At 42.8% G+C, this 20,883-nt stretch overlaps 1 protein-coding gene across 1 annotated transcript in view; it reads left to right on the plus strand.

Moving 5' to 3' along the window:
* Positions 1-397: 397 nt before the first annotated feature.
* Positions 398-20,883, plus strand: part of Hprt1 (hypoxanthine phosphoribosyltransferase 1) — a 58,693-nt gene continuing 38,207 nt past the window's right edge. Inside the window, exon 1 of the mRNA XM_090326816.1 lies at positions 398-574. Coding sequence (XP_090182942.1) covers positions 548-574 — 27 coding nt within the window. The 5' untranslated portion in view covers positions 398-547. The remainder of the gene's footprint in view (positions 575-20,883) is intronic.

Consider the following 20,883-nt stretch of genomic DNA (forward strand, 5'->3'; position numbering starts at 1 on the left):
ACCAACCTGGGGGGCGACGAATCAAAAATGGAAACTACGATATAGAGCAAAGTCTTGGGACGGTACTACTCACCTTGGAGGCAAGTGGTAAATAGAACGTGCGGAACGTGGTCCCACTAGTAGGGCGCGGAGGTGGGGGGGATGCAGGCTTAGGAAGGTTAGAGAATTTTGGGGAACCTTTTGGGACACTGCGGAAAAGAAATAAGCGGCTGCGCCAGGAGAAACCTCCGCTTCTTCCGGAAAAAAAAAAAAATCCCCAGGGCTACCTAAAGCCCTAAACAGTCTGGTAGGAGCTGGCTGGGGCGCGCCGCGGACAGTGCAAGCAGCGCCATGGCCAGCGTGGGCGGGGCTGGGGGCGGGGCCTGTCGCTCCCCTGCTCTGAGCGGTTGCTGAGGAGGCAAAGAGCTTTGAGCGAACCCCTCAGCTTTCCCGCGCCGCGCCACCGCCGCCGCTGCCTCCTGTAGCGCCTCCACCTCCTCGTCTGCTGCTTCACCAGCTTCTTCCTTCCTCCGTTTTACCATCAGCCGTCAAGCTGGCCGACTCTGATATGGCGACCCGTAGCCCTGGCGTTGTGGTAAGCAGTTTGAGTGTCTAAGCTTAGCCGGGCCCAGGCCCACGAGGCTGGGGACTGAGCGGCAGCGGCTGCCGCAGCGGGCGGCTGGGCCCAGAGGCGCCGGGGCCCGCATTGCGTGTTCAGGCATGGGTGGCCCTGGGGGAACCCCCGGGGGCGGGGACGGTTACAGGTTCCCCAGTTTGGCTTGACGTCACACGCGGCGGCGAGGAGGACGGAATGGCGGGGTTCGGAAAGGAGCCCTTGCCGGGAAATCCTTGGGAGAGAGGACTGCGTGTCGGTAAAGAAGGTGGAAATGGCGTTTGGGTGAACATGTGCCTCCTGAAAGCGTGCTGTGGGGAGGGGCTGAGGGCTGCTTCTAGAAGGTTCGGGCGGGGTGAGGGCGTGGGGTCTTTTTTTCGGGAGAGGCCATTTCACCAAAGTTAGAGGGATGGCGAGGAGGTCCACAGCCGCTCCCTGAGGAGGACTCAACGGTGGTGTACGACCGCGTGCGAGCGCATGGCTGTGGGACAACTGGGTCGAGCCATTTAGACCTGCAGGTGCTATGATTCCTGTTTGGGGGAAATGCACATTGCTTTAGAGACTCCTCTCCCCCCCCTAGCCTCGTGAACGGTGACCAAGCCAGCGTTACCCCAGAAACTAGTACAGACGTTTCCACATGACTCAGGGGAGTGGGCCTTGAGTTTACACACGACCAAGTCGAGATCCCATGCTCTCTGATGCACGTTTTCCTTCTTCCGTGTTGTGTATGTGTGTGAGAGACACTGTAAATAAGATTGATCTGACCCTTACATTCAAGGACATCATTACCACAATCAGCGTCTGATACCTTGTCTCCACCTTCATTCGTTCTTTAAAATATATAAAAAAAACAAACCTTTATGATTATACACGCTAAAATAGGCCAACTTTCTGCCACCTGTTAAAATGGCTGGTTTCTAATGATTATTATTCTTGATTTAACGGTTACCTGTTACCTGTTGACTGCGTCTACCACATATACAACCTTTGTTTATTTCTATTTTTATTTTTTGCAGGGATGGGGATGGAACCTAGGGCTTTCCTTGGGCTAGTCAACCTCTGTACCGAGTTACAGACCTGGCTTGTAACCTAGGAAACAACACTAACTCCAACGTATAGCACTATACCTGGCTTATGGAAAGTTCTCAACTGTGGTTTGGTGAATGAACAAATAACCACTTGAGCCCTAATAAAAAAAATGATTCTGTTTCATATTAGGCATTATGGTTTAATGTAAAAAGCAGTGTCATTTAATGGACCTTGGCCTGAACTCTTGCTTGAGCCACCTATGTTGTCTTGTACATCTTTACCTGTCTAGGTTTTTGGTTCTTTTAAAAGTAATTACTTGCTGGTGTTGCTGAAAAGATTGTAAGATGGTCTCAATAAACCTTGCATGGTCTCTTATTGGACACTACTAATTGTACCCATCATTATGTTTATATATGTGGTCCTAACTAATTTTCAAAACAACCCAGGAAGTTATGATCATTAATACCATTTTACAGAATGAAGAATGGTCTAAGTCCTAAACTGGATAACACACAGTCCCTGGGTCATATAGTTGGTAGGAGTAAGAGAAGCTGGGAATGTGGTACAGTTGTATGACTTGGCCTAGCATACACAAAGTCCTGCATTAAATCCCCAGCACAAAGTGGGGTACAGAGAATAAATACATTTTTTTGTTGGTCTTGGAGCTTGAACTTGGCTTGGACGCTGTCCGTGAGTTTTTCAGCTCAAGGCTACCTCTACCCCTTTAGCCACAGTACCACTTCCAGAATAAACACATTTTAAAAAGAAAGGCAGGTAATAATATGGTAATTTGCTATCAGTAGTCAACAAAGGGATATGATCCGTATCCCAGCCTATAGTGCATTTGTAGTAACTGCCTGTTAGTTTTGTTTGACCATCTAGGAATTCGTTGTTTTTTTTTGTTGTTTTTTGTTTTTTTTTTTACAAATTCCTGTTTCTTTTTTAAAGTTCCTTCCCCTAAATTGTTTGCCTGTTAGCAATAACAAGCAGTTAAATTGTGCTTATTAAGTACTACTTACTGATTGTGGACCTCTGTGTATTACTAACTTGTTCTTTAAAAGAAAATATGAGGCCACTCAACCTCTCTGCCTGTATTTGAATCAAATTTATCTGTCCCACATTCTGATCTTAACCACTAAACACTTAGTGACTATATAGATGTTAAACGCTTATTCTGTCTTGGCCTGCAAGTAAATATTTTGCAAACATTATCTAATGTAAATGCCCTAAAGTTACACAATGGGTAGATCAACACAGGTATGACCTTGGAGACTTAAGATAAGTGTAGTAACTTGCCCTAGATCTGTTTGATGAAATTAGCCTCCAGATTGGCTTAATACAACCCATGTGGCTTGTAACTCATTTTAGAACAAGCTGACTAGGGATGTTTCAAATAGTAGTAGTAGCCAGTATTTCCCTGGCAAGTGGGAAGTCATAGTATACACAAAATAAAGGCCCTATAGAATCTCATTTTGCCAAAAGCATCAGAGTTTTTGTAAACATGAAAATCCATGTCTTTTTTAACTATGTCTTCTAAATTTCAGGACAGCAGTGCTAGAAATATTATGCTAACTTAATATTACCTTGCTTGTGATAATTTTAGACTGGGTCTCAATATAGGGAAATGCAGGTTGACTTACAACTCACAATTATCCAGTTAGGACTTCCTAAGTATTTGGATTACAGATGTATATAATATACTACCATGCCTGATGTATTAGTGATTGTGTGTGTATCCACACATGCTGTGCACCCACATGGGCTGAAGTTTAAAATCAGGCCTCTCGTGGTAACCACATGTTCTACCACTGAGCCACACCCCCAGTCATCTGTTGGTGATATTTTTGTTTTCAAAATTGGTCCACACAATATTATTGTTATCTGTAGGTATAGACAAAAGTAACTTTTTTTTTGGTTTTACAGGACCCGGGCTTGAACTAGGGGCCTGGGCACTGTTCTTGACCTTTTCTCGTTAGTGTAGTGCTGTATTACTTGAGCCATACCTCCAGTTCTGGCTCCCCCCTGCCATCACGTTCCTTGAAGTGTAGTCCTGGGCTCTGTCCTTGAGCCTGTCTGTGCTCAAGGTTAGTGCTCTACTACTTGAGCCGAGGCACCACTTTAGGCTTTTTCTGTTTATGTAGTACTGAGGAATTGAACTCAGGGTTACATGCATGCTAGGCAAGTACTCCACCACTAAGCCACAGTCCCATCCTTCCCACCCTTTTTTTTTTTGGTGGTTTGGTCTCTGGGAATTTTCTTGCTGTGGCTGGCTTTAAACCACAGTCCTCAGATCTGAGCCTTCTGAGTAGCTAGGATTATAGATGTGAGCTATTGGCACTTGGGCAAAACATTTATTTATCTACTTATTTATTTAGGTGCTAGTCCTAAGGCTTGAATTCGGGGCCTGGGCTCTCCCTGAGCTTTTGTGTGCCTGTGCATGTGCTAGTTTTGAGGCTTGAACTTAGGGCCTGGGCACTGTCCTTAAGCTTTCTCAAGTCTAGCACTCTACCACTCAAGCCACAGCACCACTTCCAGCTTTTTCTGTGTATGTGGTACTAAGAAATAGAACACAGGACTTTGAACGTGCTGGCCCCGCCCTGATTTTTTTTTTTTGCTTAATGCTAGTGTTCTACCACTTAAGTCACAGATTCACTTCAGGTTTATTTTTGGTTGTAAACTGGACATAAAAAGTCTCAAGAAAAAAAAAAGAAAGAAAAAAAATGTCTCAAGGACTTTCTGGCCTGGTGTGGCTTTGAACCGTCATCCTCAAATCTCAGCCTCTGGAGTACCTAGGATTACAGGCATGAGCAACTAGTGCCCAGTTATTTTACTTTATATTTAATTTTGTTTTTAGTTGGTTGTGGGGCTTGAACTCTGGCTTCCAGTTTTCTAGAGATTATTTGGAGATAAGAGTCATGGACTTTCCTCTCCAGGGTTTGAACTGTGATCCTCAGATCTCAGCCTCTTGAGTAGCGGGGAGTGCAAGTGTGAGTCACCAGTGCCTGGCTTATTATTAAATTTAAATAGTTGTACTAAGGGGTTTCAGTTCCGTATATATGAGTACAATGCTTATTGAGTAATATTACCCTTCCCATCATTCTTCCCAAATTACTTTTTTTTTGCCAGTCCTGGGGCTTGAACTCAGGGCCTGAGCACTGTCCTTGGGGATTTCTCAAGGCTAGAGCTCTACCACTTGAGCTACAGCGCCACTTCTGGCTTTTTTCTGTGTATGTGGTACTGAGGAATCGAACCCCGGTCTTTGTGCATGCTAGGCAAGAATTCTACCACTAGGCCACGCTCCCAGCCCCGAAATTACTCTTTTGACCTCAAGAAAAGGAGCAGTTTATTGTAAGGGTTTCTTTTTGTTAAGGGAAAAGTGTCATGCATTCTACAGATTCATTTTGTTTTCTGTGTTTTGTTTTTTCCAGTCCTGGGACTTGAACTCAGGGTTTGGATGCTGTTCCTGGGCCTCTTTGTACACAAGGTTAGCACTCTATCACTTGAGCTACAGCAGAGCTTCCAGCTTTTTCTGAGTAGCTTATTGGAGATAAGAGTATCAGGGACTTTCCAGCTTGGGCTGGCTTTGATCCGAGATCTTCAGATCTTAGCCTCTTGAGTAGCTGGGATTACGGGGAGAGTGCTGGCTTTGTTTTCATCCTATAGTATATGTCTGCATATTGCAATATCTGGGAAAAGGACCTACCAGATTAGCAGGGTTGTCTTGGAGATTTCTTGTATTATTTAAAGTTTTTTTTCCAGTCCTCGGTCTTGAACTCAGGGCCTGAGCACTGTCCTTGGGCTTCTCAAAGGTTATTGCTCTGCCACTTGAGCCACAGCATCATTTCTGGCTTTTTCTATGTATGTGGTACTGAGGAATTGAAACCTGGTCTTTGTGCATGCTAGGCAAGCACTCTACCACTAGGCCAAACTCCTGGCCCCTTAAAGATTTTTTTTGCCAGTCCTGGGCTTGACTTTAGGGCCTGAACACTGTCCTTGGACTTTCTCAAGGCTAGAGCTCTACCACTTGGGCTGCAGCACTACTTCCACCTTTTTTCTATGTATGTGGCACTGAGGAATTGAACCCGGGTCTTCGTGCATGCTAGGCAAGTATTCTACCAGTAGGCCAAACTCCTGGCCCTAAAGTTTTTTTAAAAGAAAAAAAAAATATATATATATATATATATAATTTTTTTTGCCAGTACTGAGTCTTGAACTCTGGGCCTGGGCACTGTCCTTAAGCTTCTTGTGCTCAAGGCTAGCATTCTACCACTTGAGCCACAGTGCTACCTCTGGCATTTTCTGTTTATGTGGTACTGAGGAATCAAACCCAAGACTTCAAGCATGCAAGGCCAGTAAGCCACATTCCCAGCCCTAAAAATATTTTAAAAGATAGAATCTGATTAGGTTGCGCAGCCTGGCCCCAAACTCTTGGACTCTAGTGATTCTCCTGCCTTGGCCTCACAGGTAGCTAGGACTGCAGGCATGTGACTCCACACCCAGTCGAATTTCCTGTAGTTATTTGACTGTAAATGGGCCTTATCATTTTCACTCCTGTAGGATACAGAAGATGTGCTTTTATAGTGTAACTATATCATGTGGACTCAGAATACACACAAGTGTTGATCACTACCATTAATAGCAATAGTTGGAGACTCATTAGTTATTTTCTTCCCAGTGACTACTAACATTTAAAATAATTTTGCTGGTGCCTGTAATGCTATTTACTCGGGAGGCTGAGATCTGAGGATCTAGGTTCGAAGCCAGCCCGGGCAATACAAAGCTAGAAACTTTTATCTCCAGTTAATCACTAGAAAATTGGAAGTGGGGCTTTGGCTCAAAGGTAGGGCAGTAGCCTTGAGCTGAAGAGCTCAGAGATAGGAACCAGGTCCAGGGGTGGGGCGGTAGCCTTGAGCTGAGGAGCTCAGGGATAGTGCACAGGCCAGAGTTCAAGCCCCATGACCCACCCCCCCAAAATGTACTACTAGCCGAGTGCTATGGCTCATACCTGTACTCCTAGCTACAGGAGGCTGAGATCTGAGGACTGAAGTTCAGAGCTAGCCTGGGCACTAAAGACCTTGAGAGTTTTATCTCCAATTAACCACTAGAAAACCAGAAGTGGCACTTAGCTCAAGGGGTAAGTCCATAACCTTGTTCTGAAGAGCTCAGGGACACCATCCAGGCCCAGAGTTCAAGCCCTACAACCGACAAAAAAAGGCAGTACTACTAATACGAATGGAAACATCTCAGGCCAGCTGCCAGTAGTAGTTCATGCCTGTATTCCTAGCTACTCTGGAGGCTGAGATCTCAGGATCACGGTTCAAAGCCAGCCCAGGCAGGAAAGGCTCATCTTTAATTAACTACCATAAACCTGGAAGTTGTACTGAGGCTCAAAGTGGTAGAACACTGCCCTTGAGCGATAAAGGTCAGAGACAGTGCCTAGGCCCTAAGTTCAAGCCCCACAATTGTCCAAAAAATAAAAAAAGAAACACTTCCAGTCACTATGGAACTATCATCTTTAAAAATGTGCTTCTGATATTTGATAGGTATATTTTTTTTTGTCCAGAGTAAGCATGTCTTGTTATCTCACCATGCACATTAGCAAAAGGAAAGCTTATGGTGTTGGGTTTATTCATATCCTGCACATGTGTAGTTATGGACTCTTGCCTAGAGTGTCATAATTTATCCTCATGTTGAATAGTAAAGATTCTGATATTCTTTAGTGCGTGTGTGTGTGTGTATGTGTGAGTAGTGGGGCTTGAACTCGGGCTTGCATTGTCCCTGAGCTCTTCAGCTTAAGGCTACTGCCCTACCCCTGGAGCCAAAGCCCCACTTCTCATATTCTAGTGGCTAACTGGAGTTAAGAGGAGACTTTGTTGCCCTGGCTGGCTTTGAACCGCCATCCTCCGATCTTAGCCTCCTGAGTAGCTAGGATTACAGACATGAGCCACTGCGCCCAGCTTTGATATTCACTCTTATCATTTTAGCCCTTAGATGGGAAAGCAAACAAATTATATATGATTTAGTTGTGGAGCTGATATAAAATTGGAAGATGAACATATTATTAGTTTTAATTTTTTCCCATTTAAGAATATTTGCATCAGTAAATTTTAGTTTGGGGGTTCTCCCGTCCAGTATTAATACAAATTATCCTAAGAATGAAACACATTATGTACTTTGGTGTTTCTTGATATTTTATTTTATTTTATTTTTTTTTCCCAGTCCTGGGCTTGTGCTCAGGGCCTGAGCACTGTCCTTGGACTTTCTCAAGGCTAGAGCTCTACCACTTGAGCCTCAGCACCACTTCTGGCTTTTATCTATGTATGTGGTACCGAGGAATCGAACCCGGGTCTTCATGCATGCTAGGCAAGCACTTTAACCACTAGGCCAAACTCCCGGCCCTTTCTTGATATTTTAATATGTCTGAATTGTTTTTTTTTCTGCTAGTCCTGGGCTTGAGCTCAGGGCTTGAGCACTGTCCTTGGACTTTCTCAAGGCTAGAGCTCTACTACTTGAGCCTCAGCACCACTTCCAGCTTTTTTCTATGTATGTGGTACCAAGGAATCGAACCTGGGTCTTCGTGCATGCTAGACAAGCACTCTACCACTAGGCCAAACTCCCGACCCAATATGTCTGAATTGTTATGAATAAAAATATGCCACCTAATTTGGACACCAGTGGGTCATACCTGTAATCCTAGCTACTCAGGAGGCTGAGATCTGAGGATCATGGTTCAAAGCCAGCCCTAGCATGAAAGTCCCTGAGACTTTTATCTTCAAATAACCACCAGAAAACTGGAAGTGGCATTGTGGCTCAGGTGGTGGAGCGAGGCACCAAAAAAGTACATTACCTAAAAATACCGTAATGAAGAAAATTACACTAATGTTAGGCACTGGTGGCTCACAGCTATAATCCTAGCTAGGAGGCTGAGATCTGAGGATCATGGTTCAAAGCCAGCCCCATGACTGATAGGGAATAAATAAAATGTACACTAATCTTTTTTTTTGTCGGTTGTGGGACTTGAACTCTGGGCCTGCGTGCTGTCCCTTAGTTAGTTCTTCAGCTCCAGGCTAGCACTCTACCACTTGAGCCACAGAGCCACTTCCCGGTTTCTGGTGGTTAATTGAAGATAAGTGTCTCATGGATTTTGGTGCCTTGGGACACTAATCTTTAATACAACCTTTGCAACATCAACTTCTCATCTGTAAGTAGGACTGCTTTAGTTTCTATTGTTTTTTTAAAAAAAGGTCATATTTGCGAGTACGAAGACTCCTTGGATCTCAATTTCCTGAACTGCTAGGATTACAGGCATGAGCCATCAGTGCCAGGATAATGCACTTTATTTTCACATTGAGACTACTATTACAAATAAGACAACATAATAGTAAGAATTTGTGTTGGACACGGTATTCAGTGCCTGTACTTGGGTGTCTGAAATGGAAGGATTATGAATTTAAGGTCAGGCTCTATCTCAACAAAACAGTGGATAAGCATGAGGCCCTGTGTTCAACTCCAAATACTGCCTAAAATAAAAGTACTTAAAAAGAATTTGTGGTCAGGAACTGGTGGCTCATGCCTATAATCCTAGCTATTTAGGAGGCTGAGATCTGAGGATTGTGTTTCAAACCTAGCCCAGGGGAGGAAAGTCTGTGAGACTCTTAGCTCCATTAACCACCAAAAATGTCAGAAGTGGACCGGCGGCTCATTATGCAGTGCTAGCTGGAGAGTGGGATAGCTTAGGGACAGTGCTCAGACAGTGACTTCAAGCCCCAGGCTTAGCACAAATAAAGTACCTGTCAGATTTTATCACTAGATATTTATCACAAATAGATTAGAATCTGAGACTTGTATTTTAGAACTGCTGAAGCAATGATGCAGTCAGAATTCTGAACTGCCTGTGCAATTTTATTAAGTAATTCAGAGCTATTAACAACATGTTCTTGGGGTTTTCAGTTCAGCTCGAAAGGGCCATAGTAGATTTAGAGGAAGCTACCTTTTACCTTTAACACTACTGGCCATAGCACAAATATTTTTGAATTGGACACTTTCTCCTAAAGTCATCTAAAACCACTTTGTGATTTCTAGCTATTTTTGCAGTACTAGAGTTTGAACCTCAGGACCTTAATGCTTACTTAGGTAAGTGTTCTACTCTTGAGCCCTATCTCCAACCCATTTTATGCTGGTTATTTTCAAGATAGTCTCATTTCCTAATTGGTCATGAAGTTGGAGGTCTCAGTCCTCTCTATGTTTTGTTTCCTGCGGTAGCTGAGGTGATAGGTGCATGCCACCATGCCCATATTCCTCCATTAACATGAGGTCTCTTAGACTATTCTGCTTGTCTGAAATCTGCTCAAACTGATATCGTCCTGGTCTCAGTATCCCATATCCCTGGGATGATAAGTATGTGCTGGTATGCCCAGTTTATCTTTTTTTGGCCATTTCTGTGATTAATTGCAGATGAGTTACACAGACTTTCTTGTACAGGCTAGCTTTGAACCACGGACCTCAGATCTCAGCCTCCTGAGTAGTTTTGCATGAACCACTGGCGCTTGGCTTCAGTGCTTGTTTTATGGCTGGAGCATTTGTGTGCTATCCCATCAAATTCGTATGTTGAAGCCTTTATCCCAATGTGATAGTATCAGGAGATGGCTACTGGGAGTGAGATTTAAGGTTTTGAGGCTGGACCCCTGATGTCCTTCTGAAAGGATTACTTGAAAGCACTCCCTCTGGTGGCTCATACCTGTAATTTCAGCACTCCAGAGGCTGCAGTCTGAGGATTGGGGTGGGGAAATTTGTGAGAGTTTTAGCTCTAATTAACCACCATGTGGAACTGTAACTAATATAATAGTACATCACCTAGCCTTTAGAAAAAAAGTTAAGGGGACACTTCCCAGGTCCTAGTACAAGCTGCTGCTGCTGCTCCTCCTCCTCCTCCTACTCCTCCTCCTCTTCCTCCTGCTGCTCCTCCTCCTACTCTTCCTCCTGCTCCTCCTCCTCCTCCTCCTGTTCTTCCTCCTCATCCTCCTATTCCTCATCCTCCTGTTCCATCTCCTCTTCCCCTTCCCCCCTCCTGCTCCTCTTCCTCCTCCTACTGGCCTTGCTGGCCCTGCTCCTCCTCCTGCTCATCCTCCTTCTGCTCTCCCAGCTCTTCCTCCTGCTCCCCCTCCTCTTCCTCCTCCTGTTCCTCCTCCTCTTCCTCCTCCTCTTCCTCCTCTTCCTCCTCTTCCTCCTTTTCTTTGTCCTCGTCATCCTCATTGTCCTTGTCATTGTCCTCCTCTTCCTCTTTTGTTGTCATGGGGCTTGCAATGTGTCCCTGAGCTTTTCTTGTTAATGCTAGTACTCTAACACTATGAGCCACATTACCACTTCCAGTTTTCTGGTGGTTAACTAGAGATAAGAATCTCATGGCCTTTCCTGCCCTGGCTGGGTTTGCACCATGATCCTCAGATCTTAACCTCCTGAGTAGCTAGCATTACAGGCATGAGCCACCAGTGCCTGGCTGTGCCTTCTTATTAAGAAAGAAAAGAAGTAGTAGAGAAGATTGCTGCAAGATTTTAAGTGAATAGACAGTCAGGAGCTAACAGGCCTCAGAAAGAAGCCTACCTTGTCAGTACCTTGTTTCTGAACTTCCCAGTCTTCAGAATTTTGAGAAATATTAATTAAACTACCAGTTTGTGATATGTTGTTAGTGCAACCTGAATAAAGTAATAGGGTTTTTTTTATTAGTTAGTCATGGGGCTTGGATTCAGGGCATCAATCAGCTGCACAGGGATTTTCATGTTGATATGTATGTATATGAATATAATTAATATCTTAATAAGATATCCCTCCATTTTCCCTAATTTGTCTTCATCCTCAAGCCAATTTTAATAACATTTTCTGTTCACTTAAAATTATTATTGTTTAATTATTACTTGTGCTGGTCCTGGGGCTTGATCTCAGGGACTAGGTGCTATTCATGACCTTTTTATTTTTACTGAAAGCTGGTAGTCTACCATTTGATTCAGAGTTTCATTTCTGGCTTTTTGATAGTTAATTGGAGATAAGAGTCGTATATGCCTGGGACGAATGGCTCACACTTGTATTCTTAGCTACTCTGGAGACTGAAATCTGAGGACAATGGTTCAAAGCCAGCCCGGGTAGAAAAATCCATGGATTTTCATCTCCCGTTGACTACCAGAAAGCTAGAAGTGGTGCTGTGGCTCCAAGGGTTAGAACACTATCTTTGAATGGAAGAGCTTAGGAGTAGAGCTCAGGTCCTGAGTTCAAGTTCCCAACTGACAAAAAAAAAGTCTTTCCTGCCTGGGCTGACTTTGAACCACTATCCCCATTGGTGCCCAGCTATTTTTTTTCATTTTTCAGCTATTTTTTATTTTAAGTAGTTGTAAGTACAATGCAGTGTGATCATTTTCATTTTCATATATATTCATAAAGGGTTATTATTATTATTATTGCCAGTATCAGGGTTTGAACTCGACCTCACACTTGATTACTTAATAAGTTTGCTTGAATGTGTGGTGCTTTACCACTTCTGATGCCCTTTTAGGCCAGCTTTTTGCTAGTTAATTGAAGAGAGTTTCATGAACTTTTCTGCCTAATCTTGCTTCAAACCATAATCCTCCTGTTTTCTTCCCCCTAAGTAGCTGGGATTACAGGTACCCTGCTTAAATTTTTTTCTTAAAATTTATGTTAATTATTCAGAGGTTTCACTGCAGTATTTCATGTGTGCATAAATGTTGCCAATTGCATCCTGAGAAAACACTGAGACATAGGCAGACTGATAAAAAGCGGGGAGACCAAGGGTCCTAAAGCTCTCCTATACTTGGCCCCAAGTCTCACAAGCAAGCATTTTTGAGTTCACACAAGGAAGGTTACCATGGATACATGCAAAAATAAAGCATATATATTAATATTACAATCAGAGCTAAACCAGAGTTTTCAAACAGGTTCCCTTATTCTTTTGGGACCGGAGGCTGTATCCCAGGGAAAGTCCAGATGAGGTCTCCATATATTTACCCCAAGGTTAAGTTGTCAAGGTCCTGGCCACAGCTGCCAGCCCAAGGAAAGGAGGGTGTGTGGTACCCCTGACTCTTCACCCTTTCCCAAGCTGTTTTAACCTTCCTATGGCCTGCTCAGAATTCCAAGTGCTGACAAGGTGGTGTTCCAACCTCTGTCAATTTTATTAATTTTTCCAAAAAACGATCTTTTTGTTTATTTGCTCTTATGTATAGCTTAAATTTCTGTTTTGTTGATTTCTCCTGAATCTTTGCTTTCTCTCTCTGTTTAGTAGTTTTATTTTATTATTATTTTTAGTTGGTTGTGGGACTTGAACTCTGGACCTGGGCATTGAGCCTGAGCTCTTCAGCTGCTTTAGCCACAGCACTACTTCTGGTTTTCTGGTGGTTAATTGGAAATAAGAGTCTCATGGACTTTAGTGCCCAGGCTGGCGTTGAACTGTGATCCTCAGATCTCAGCCTCCTGAGTAGCTAGGATTATAGGTGTGAGCCATGGTTGCCCTGCTGTGTCTAGTAGCTTTCGGTTTGATTTGTTCTGTTTTTCAAGCAGTTTTAATTGCATCATGGAGTTATTTACTTGACCACTTTCTGTTTTCTTTGTGTACACTTAGAGCCATATAGTTTCCCCTCAGCAGTGCCTTGGGTGAATCCCAGAGGTTCTCTTGTGATGTGTTTTCATTTTCATTGAAGTATACGAACTTTCTAATCCCTCCCCTCCCTCTCCCTCCTCCCTCTCTCTTTACTTCTTTCTTTCCTTCAAGTCCTGGGGCTTGAACTCAGGGCCTGGGTACTGTCCTTGAGCTGCTTTTACTTAAGGCTAGCACCTTACCATTTGAGCCACAGCATCATTTCTGGCTTTTTCTATTTATTTGGTACTATGGAATCGAATTCAGGGCTTCTTGCTTATTAGGTGAGCACTCTACCACTAAGCAACATTCTTAGCCTCCAATGTCTTTCTTAATTTCTTCTGTGACCCAGATGTTCAGTAGTATGCTTTTCAGCCTCCATGTGTTTGAGTGATTGCTGCATTGTTTTTTTTTTCTTTTTTTTGGTTTATTGTGGGGCTTGAACTCTGGGTCTATGGGTGCTGTTTCTTAGCTCTTCAGCTCAGAAACCAGACTGGTGTCATTTAGTTTAGAATCTTTTTTTTTTTGTGGGTCATGGGGCTTGGCCTGGGCGCTGTTCCTGAACTCTTCAGCTCAAGGCTACCACCCTGGGCCGGGGCATTGTCCCTGAGCTCATCAACCCCTTGAGCCAAGACTCACTTCCCATTTTCTAGAGGTAAATTAGAGATAAGAGTCTCAGGTCTTTTTTGTGCCTGGGCTGGCTTTGAAACTTGATGCTCAGATCTCAGCCTCCAGAGTAGCTAGGATTGCAGGCGTGAGCTACCACACCCCGCTCTAGTTTAGAATCTTCTTTTGTTTAGCTAACCTGTCCTTTGGTGAGAACAGGGTATTAAAATCTCCTATTTTTGGGTTTGAGTCTATCCTGTCCTGTCTGTATTTGTTTAACATATTTAGGTTCTCACTATTGGTTGCATAGGTATTGACTGTGATTTCCTATTCATGGATCATTCCTTTTATTACTATGTACTGACCTTGTTTGTCTCTTGCTGCTTTTAATGAAAAATCTGATTTATCATGTATCAATATGGCTACTCCTGCCTTCCAGGAGGATTCATTTGCATGAAAGATCTTTTTCCATTCCTTCACTTGGAGATTGCTTTTATCTTTGTGAGGTGAGTCTATTGGGGATTGTTTTTATCTTTGTGAGGTGGGTCTCTTGGGGACAACAAGTAGATGGATCTTTTTTGTTGTTGTTGTTAAGTCCTGGAGCTTGAACGCAGGAGCTGGACATTGTCCTTGGGCTTTCTCAAGTTTAGAGCTCCACTACTTGAGCCACAGCACCACTTCCGGGCTTTTCTAAGATCTTTCTTGTTTTTATCCAATCTGCTCTTCTTTTTGTTTTAATCAGGGAATTGAGTCCATTAATACTTAAATGATAGAGAGACATTTTCTTATGTACTTTGCTTCTTTCCTCTTCCTGCATTTAACTAAATTTCTCCTCCAGTGATTTTTATTTAATGTATTTCCTTGTTTTCTTCAGATTCTATACTTCCTTTGTTCTTTGTAATGCTTGTTTAGTGTTCATGAATTCCTTTAATTTTTGTTTGTCCTGGATAGTTTCAGTTTCACCGTCAAATGTAAATGATAGCTTCGCTGGGTAAACCAGTTTGGGTGGGCAGTTGTTGATCTTCAGGGCTTGAATTATACAATTCCAAGCTGTCATTGTCCTGAGAGTTTGTATGGAGAGATCTGCAGTGATTCTGATTTTTTCCATTGTAATAGAGCTCCTTCTTTGATTTTGCAGCATTTAAAATCAATTCCTTGCTTTTCAAATCTAATGTTTTTATTATGATGTGTCTAGAAGTGTTTCTTCTTGGATCCTGCCTAGTAGGAGTTCTGTATGCATCTGCACGGTGGGTGAGATTTTCTCTAAGATTGGGGAAGTTGGGTGGGAATGTGGCTTAGTGGTAGAGTACTTGCCTAGCATCAATGAAGCCTTGGATTTGATTCCTCAGTACCACATATAGAAAAGGCCAAAAGTGACGCTGTGACTCAAGTGGTAGAATGCTAGCCTTGAGCAAAAGAAGCTCAGGAACAGTGCCCAGGCCCTGAGTTCAAGCCCAATGATTGGCAAAAAAAAAAAAGATTGGGAAGTTCTCTTGTTATTTTACTGAATAGGTTTTTCGCTGGCTTTAGTATTGAATTCTTTGCCCTCATGGATTCCAATTATTTATAAATTTGAGTCTGCCAATTCTTGGATTTTCCTTTGGTAGATTCTGTTTTTCCCATTTTGACTTTTTTCCCCCTAGCTCCTCTGTTTTATGCTCAACTCCTGATAATTTTCCATTTCACTTATTCTGTTACCTAGGCATTCCACTGTGCTTTGCAATGTGGAAATTGAACCTTCTATGCTTCACAGATCAATTCTCATGATGTTAATTTCGTGTTATAATGGGATGTATAGTGTTTCTATTTTTTTTGCCAGTCCTGGGGATTGAACTCAGGGCCTAGGCACTGTCCTTGAGCTTCCCAAGGCTACTGTTATGCCACATGAACCATAGCACCACTTCCAGCTTTTTCTTTTTTTTCTTTTATTCTCACCAATCCTAGGGCTTGAACTCAGGGCCTGAGCACTGTCCTTGGGCTTTCTCAAGGCTAGAGCTTTACCACTCGAGCCACAGCAGCATTTCCAGCTTTTTTCTATGTATGTGGTACCAAGGAATCGAACCCAGGTCTTCGTGCATGCTAGGCAAGCACTCTACCAGTAGGTTATACTCTGGCCCCTCCATATCCTTTTTGGAGTCCTGGATATTGTTTCTCTCTCTCTCTCTCTCTCTCTCTCTCTCTCTCTCTCTCTCTCTCTCTCTCTCTCTCTCTCTCCTCTCTCCTCTCTCCTCTCTCCTCTCTCCTCTCTCCTCTCTCCTCTCTCCTCTCTCCTCTCTCCTCTCTCCTCCTCTCTCTCCTCCCTCCTCTCTCCTCTCTCCTCTCTCCTCTCTCCTCTCTCCTCTCTCCTCTCTCCCTCCCTCTCCCTCCCTCTCCCTTCCCCTCCCTCCCTCCCTCCCTCCCTCCCTCCCTCCCTCCCTCCCTCCCTCTCTCTCTCTCTCTCTCTCTCTCTCTCTCTCTCTCTCTCTCTCTCTCCCTCTCTCTTCCTAAGGACTTTAGTGCCCAGGCTGGCTTTGAACTGTGATCCTCAGATCTCAGCCTGCTGAGTAGCTAGGATTATAGGCATTAGTCACCGTGCCCGGTTGTCAATTTCTTCTTTGTACTCTTGACATTGTTTCTGTGTCTCTCCATTTATTTAATTGGCCAATTCTGTCATTTCTTTAGTGGTTATTTTGACTTCTATCTCTTCAATTCCACTGGGGTCCTTCTCTTTTCTGGTTTGTGGTTAACTTTTATTTTACATTGTATTTCATATGTCAAGTATAACAAACAAGTATTCAAGAGTGAAATCTCTATATGTAATCACTGTCACATAAGTTTAAGAACAAAATTAAAATTAAACTGAGTTTGTATGTCATAGATACATATCAACCAATATAATATATCAGTATGCTTATAGAAATATATCCCATTATAGATTTATATGTCTATGTAGTTATATTTATATACTCGAATATTGAGTCATCACTCTTGTACTGTTTGGATCTAATATCCACATATCAAGGAGACCATGCACCTTTTATTCCTTTGGTCTTGCCTTATCTCACTCATCATGATTTGTTCTAGTTCCATCCACTTCCCAGAGAATGCCATTATTTTTTTTAATTAAAGAATTTATTAACATTGATTTTTACATAATATTTCAAATGATGTGTTAAACAGGTATTCAAGATGGGAATCTATATATACAATCACTGGCACTTAGATTTTAGAACATAATCAAAATTAGGCTGAAGGTTTGTATGCCATAGATACATAATTTATCTTGTCTGGTGGCTATGTAGAATTCCATTGTACATATGTACCACATTTTTTTATATCCATTCATCTGTAGTGGGGCATCTCGGTTGTTTCCATCACTTAGCTATCGTGAATAGTGCAGCGATGAACATGGCTATGCAGGTGTCCTTATCATATCCTGGGTTATGATGCTCAGAGTACATGCCTAGGAGAGGTATGGTCACAGGGAAGATCTATTTTTAGTTTTTTGAGGAATCTTCAGTCTGCCATCCAGGTGGTTGTAGTAGTTTACATTCCCACCGGCAATGCAGTAGGGTTCCTCTTTCCCTACATTCCCGCCAGCATTTGCAGTTGTTAGAGTTCAGAATATTGGCCATTCTGATTGGGGTAAGGTGATATCTTAGAGTTGTTTTTATTTGCATTTCCTTTATGACCATGGATGATGAGCATTTTCTCATATGTTTCTTTGCCATTTTTACCTGTGCTTTTGATAAGTCTCTCTTTTAGTTCCCTTGCCCATTTAGTGATTTGTTTGTTGGTTTTGGGGGATTAGTTTTTTGAGTTACCTGTAGATATTGGATATTAAGCATTTGTCTGATGTAAATATCTTTTCCCAGTTGGCTGTCTTTCTACTTTAGTAGCTATGCTTTTATCTGTGCAGAAACTTTTTATTTTTAGGTAGTCTCATTTGTTGAGTCTCTTTCCAATCTGTTGTGGCCCTAGGACTTCGTTCAAGAAGTTTTTACCAATGCCTATGAGTTCCAGTGTCTCTCCTACTCTATTGTGCAGCAGTTTCAAGGTTTCAGGTCCGATATTGAGGTCTTTGATCTATTTTGAATTAATATTTATGCATGGTGTTAGGCTGGGACCAATTTTTAGTATTTTGCATGTGGCTGCCCAGTTTTCTCAGCACCAATAATTGAAGAGGCTGTGTTTACTCCCCTGTGTATCACTGGCTCCTTTGTGGAATATAAGTTGACTGTAGGCATGTGGTTTCATTTTTAGATCTTCTATTCTGTTCCATTGATCTTCTGGTCTAGGTGCCTGGCTTCATTGGTATCCTTAACTATTTTGTATGTCAGAGACTGGATCTAAAAACAACAAATAAGTGGATCCCACTAAAACAGTTTTTGAGTATTGACTTGAAATCACTTTAAGTTGTTGATTATATAATTGATTGTAATAATTTCAAGCTTATAGGAGTATTTTTTTTCTGGTCCTTGGGCTTGAACTCAGGGCTTGAGCAATATCCTTAGGCTTTTTCCCCCCTCAAGGGTAGCACTCTACCATTTGAGCCACAGCACCATTTCGAGTTTTTTTTTTTTTCTGTGCGTCTGGTACCAAGGAATCGAACCCAGGTCTTCATGTATGCAAGACAAGGACTCTACCACTAGGTCATGCTCTTGGCTCAGGAGTATAGGTTTTAAAGGATAATTTAGCTTTCTGTCACATTCCCCACTGTTGTGAGATATATAAAAAAAGGCAATTTGTATTTGTGATGAAATAGGGCTTTTTTTTTTTTTTGGTCCTGGTTACTAGGACCTGAAGTCCAGGCCATGAGCTCTCTCTTAGCTTCATTTCACTCAACGCTGACATGCTGTAACTTGAATTATATATAGCTCTACTTCCAGATTTTGCTGGTGAAATGCAGGTAAATGTCTCAGATTTGTCCCTCTGGTCTGGCTTGGGACCAGATTCCTCAGATCTCAGTCATAGGCGTGTGCCACTGTCACCCAGCCAGAACAGTGCAGTTTTTTTTTCTTTTTTCTTTTTCTTACTTTTTTTGCCAGTCCTGGGGCTTGAACTCGGGGCCTGGGTGCTGTCCCTGAGCTCCTTTTGCTGAAGGGGAGTGCTATACCTGTTGAGCCACAGTGTTACTTCAGATTTTTTCTGTGATTGATTCTTCACCTACTTTCTTTCCCAGGCTGGCTTTGAACTATGATCCTCAGATCTCAGCCTCCACAGTAGCTGGCATTTAAAGTTATCAGCCAACTGTGCTCAGCAAAATCATCCTTGGCTTTTTTTTTTCTGGTCCTGGAGCTTGAACTCAAGGCCTGGGTGCTCAAGGCTAGCAATTTATCACTTGAGCCACAGTTCCACTTCTCAGGTCATGTTTCTATTGTTGTTGTTGTGGGACTTAAACGCTGGGCCTGGGTGCTGTCCCTGAGCTCTTCAGCTCAAGACCATTGCCCTAACCCTTGAGCCACAGCCCTACTATAGTTTTCTGGTGGTTAATTAGACATAAGAGCCTCATGGACTTCCTCCCCAGGCTGGCTTTGAATCTTGATCCTCAGATCTCAGCCTCCTGAGTAGCTGGCATTACAGGCGTGAGCTGCTGCACCTGGCTCTTCTTTTCTCTTCCCCCCTTTTCTTTCTTTTTAATTTTTTGATCTGTTGTAGGGTTTGAACTCATGGCCTGGGTGCTGTTCCTGAGCTCTTTTCTTTAAGGCTAGCATTCTACCACTTTGAGTCACTAGAAGTTTCATGGACTTTTTACTGCTTAGGGCTGGCTTTGAACCTGGATCTTTAGAACTTAGCCTCCTAAATAACTAGGATTACAGATGTGAGCCACTGGTGCCCAGGAGAATTTTCCATATATTTACGTATTTTTTTTTGGTCATTCGTGGGGCTTGAACTCTGGACCTGGGCACTGACTCAGCTTTTCAGCTCAAGGCTAGAGCTGTACCACTTGAGACACAGCTTCACTTCTGTTTTTCAGGTGGTTTCAGATTAGGTTTCTTGACCGGTATATTTTAACTTGTGAGAAGAATACATTATTAAATTTTCAAACAAAATCAGAGGAGGAGAGAAAAATACATTTCCTCATGCATGTCACTTTTTAAAAAAATGCCTAACATTTGGCCACATCTCTTAACTCTTTAAACATTTTCCTTTTTTCATAGTGACTTACCTAAAGTAAATTAAATCATTTCCCTACTGCTTACGTTGTATGTAACCTGAAGACTTCAAATCCTAAACTTCATGAAAGATGATTGACTTAATACTTTATTTTGTTGGTTGTAGGTCTTGAACTCAGGGCCTTGGCTGCTGTTCTTAGCTTTTTTTTTTCTTCTGAAGGCTGAAGTTCTACCACTTTAAGCCACAGCACTGCTTCAAATTTTCTGTGTAAATTAGAGATAAGAGTTTCACAGACTTTACTGCCCAGGCTGGCTTTCAACCATGATCCTCAGATCTAAGCCTCCTGAGTAGCTAGGCTCCACAGGCATGAGCCACTGGCGCCCAGCTTAAATTTCATATGTGTTTCATTTTTTTTTTTTGCCAGTCCTGGGCTTGAGCTCAGGGCCTGAGCACTGTCCTTGGACTTTCTCAAGGCTAGAGCTCTACCACTTGAGCCTCAGCACCACTTCCAGCTTTTTTGTATGTATGTGGTACCAAGGAATCGAACCCGGGTCTTTGCGCATGCTAGGCAAGCACTTTAACCACTAGGCCAAACTCCCGGCCTGTGTTTCATTTTTTTTTAGGCACTATAGTTTGGACTTAGGATTTTTTTTTTCTTTGTGGGTTGTGCGACTTGAATTCTGGGCCTGGACATTGTCCCTGAGCTTTTCAGCTCAAGGCTACTGCCCTACCCCTTGAACCACAGCACCACTTCTAGTTTTCTGGTGGTTAGAGATAAAGAGTCTCAAGGACTTCAACCTGGCTTTGAACCTCAATCTTCAGATCTCAGCCTCCTGAGTAGCTAGGATTACTGGCATGAGCCACTCCGCCCAGCATGGACTTAGAATCTTGAGCTTGTTGGGCTTGCTTGTTCAGTTGGTAC

The sequence above is a fragment of the Megascapheus bottae genome, chromosome X (genome assembly GCF_031878675.1).
Source record: "Megascapheus bottae isolate mThoBot1 chromosome X, mThoBot2.hap1, whole genome shotgun sequence".
Taxonomy (NCBI): domain Eukaryota; kingdom Metazoa; phylum Chordata; class Mammalia; order Rodentia; family Geomyidae; genus Megascapheus; species Megascapheus bottae.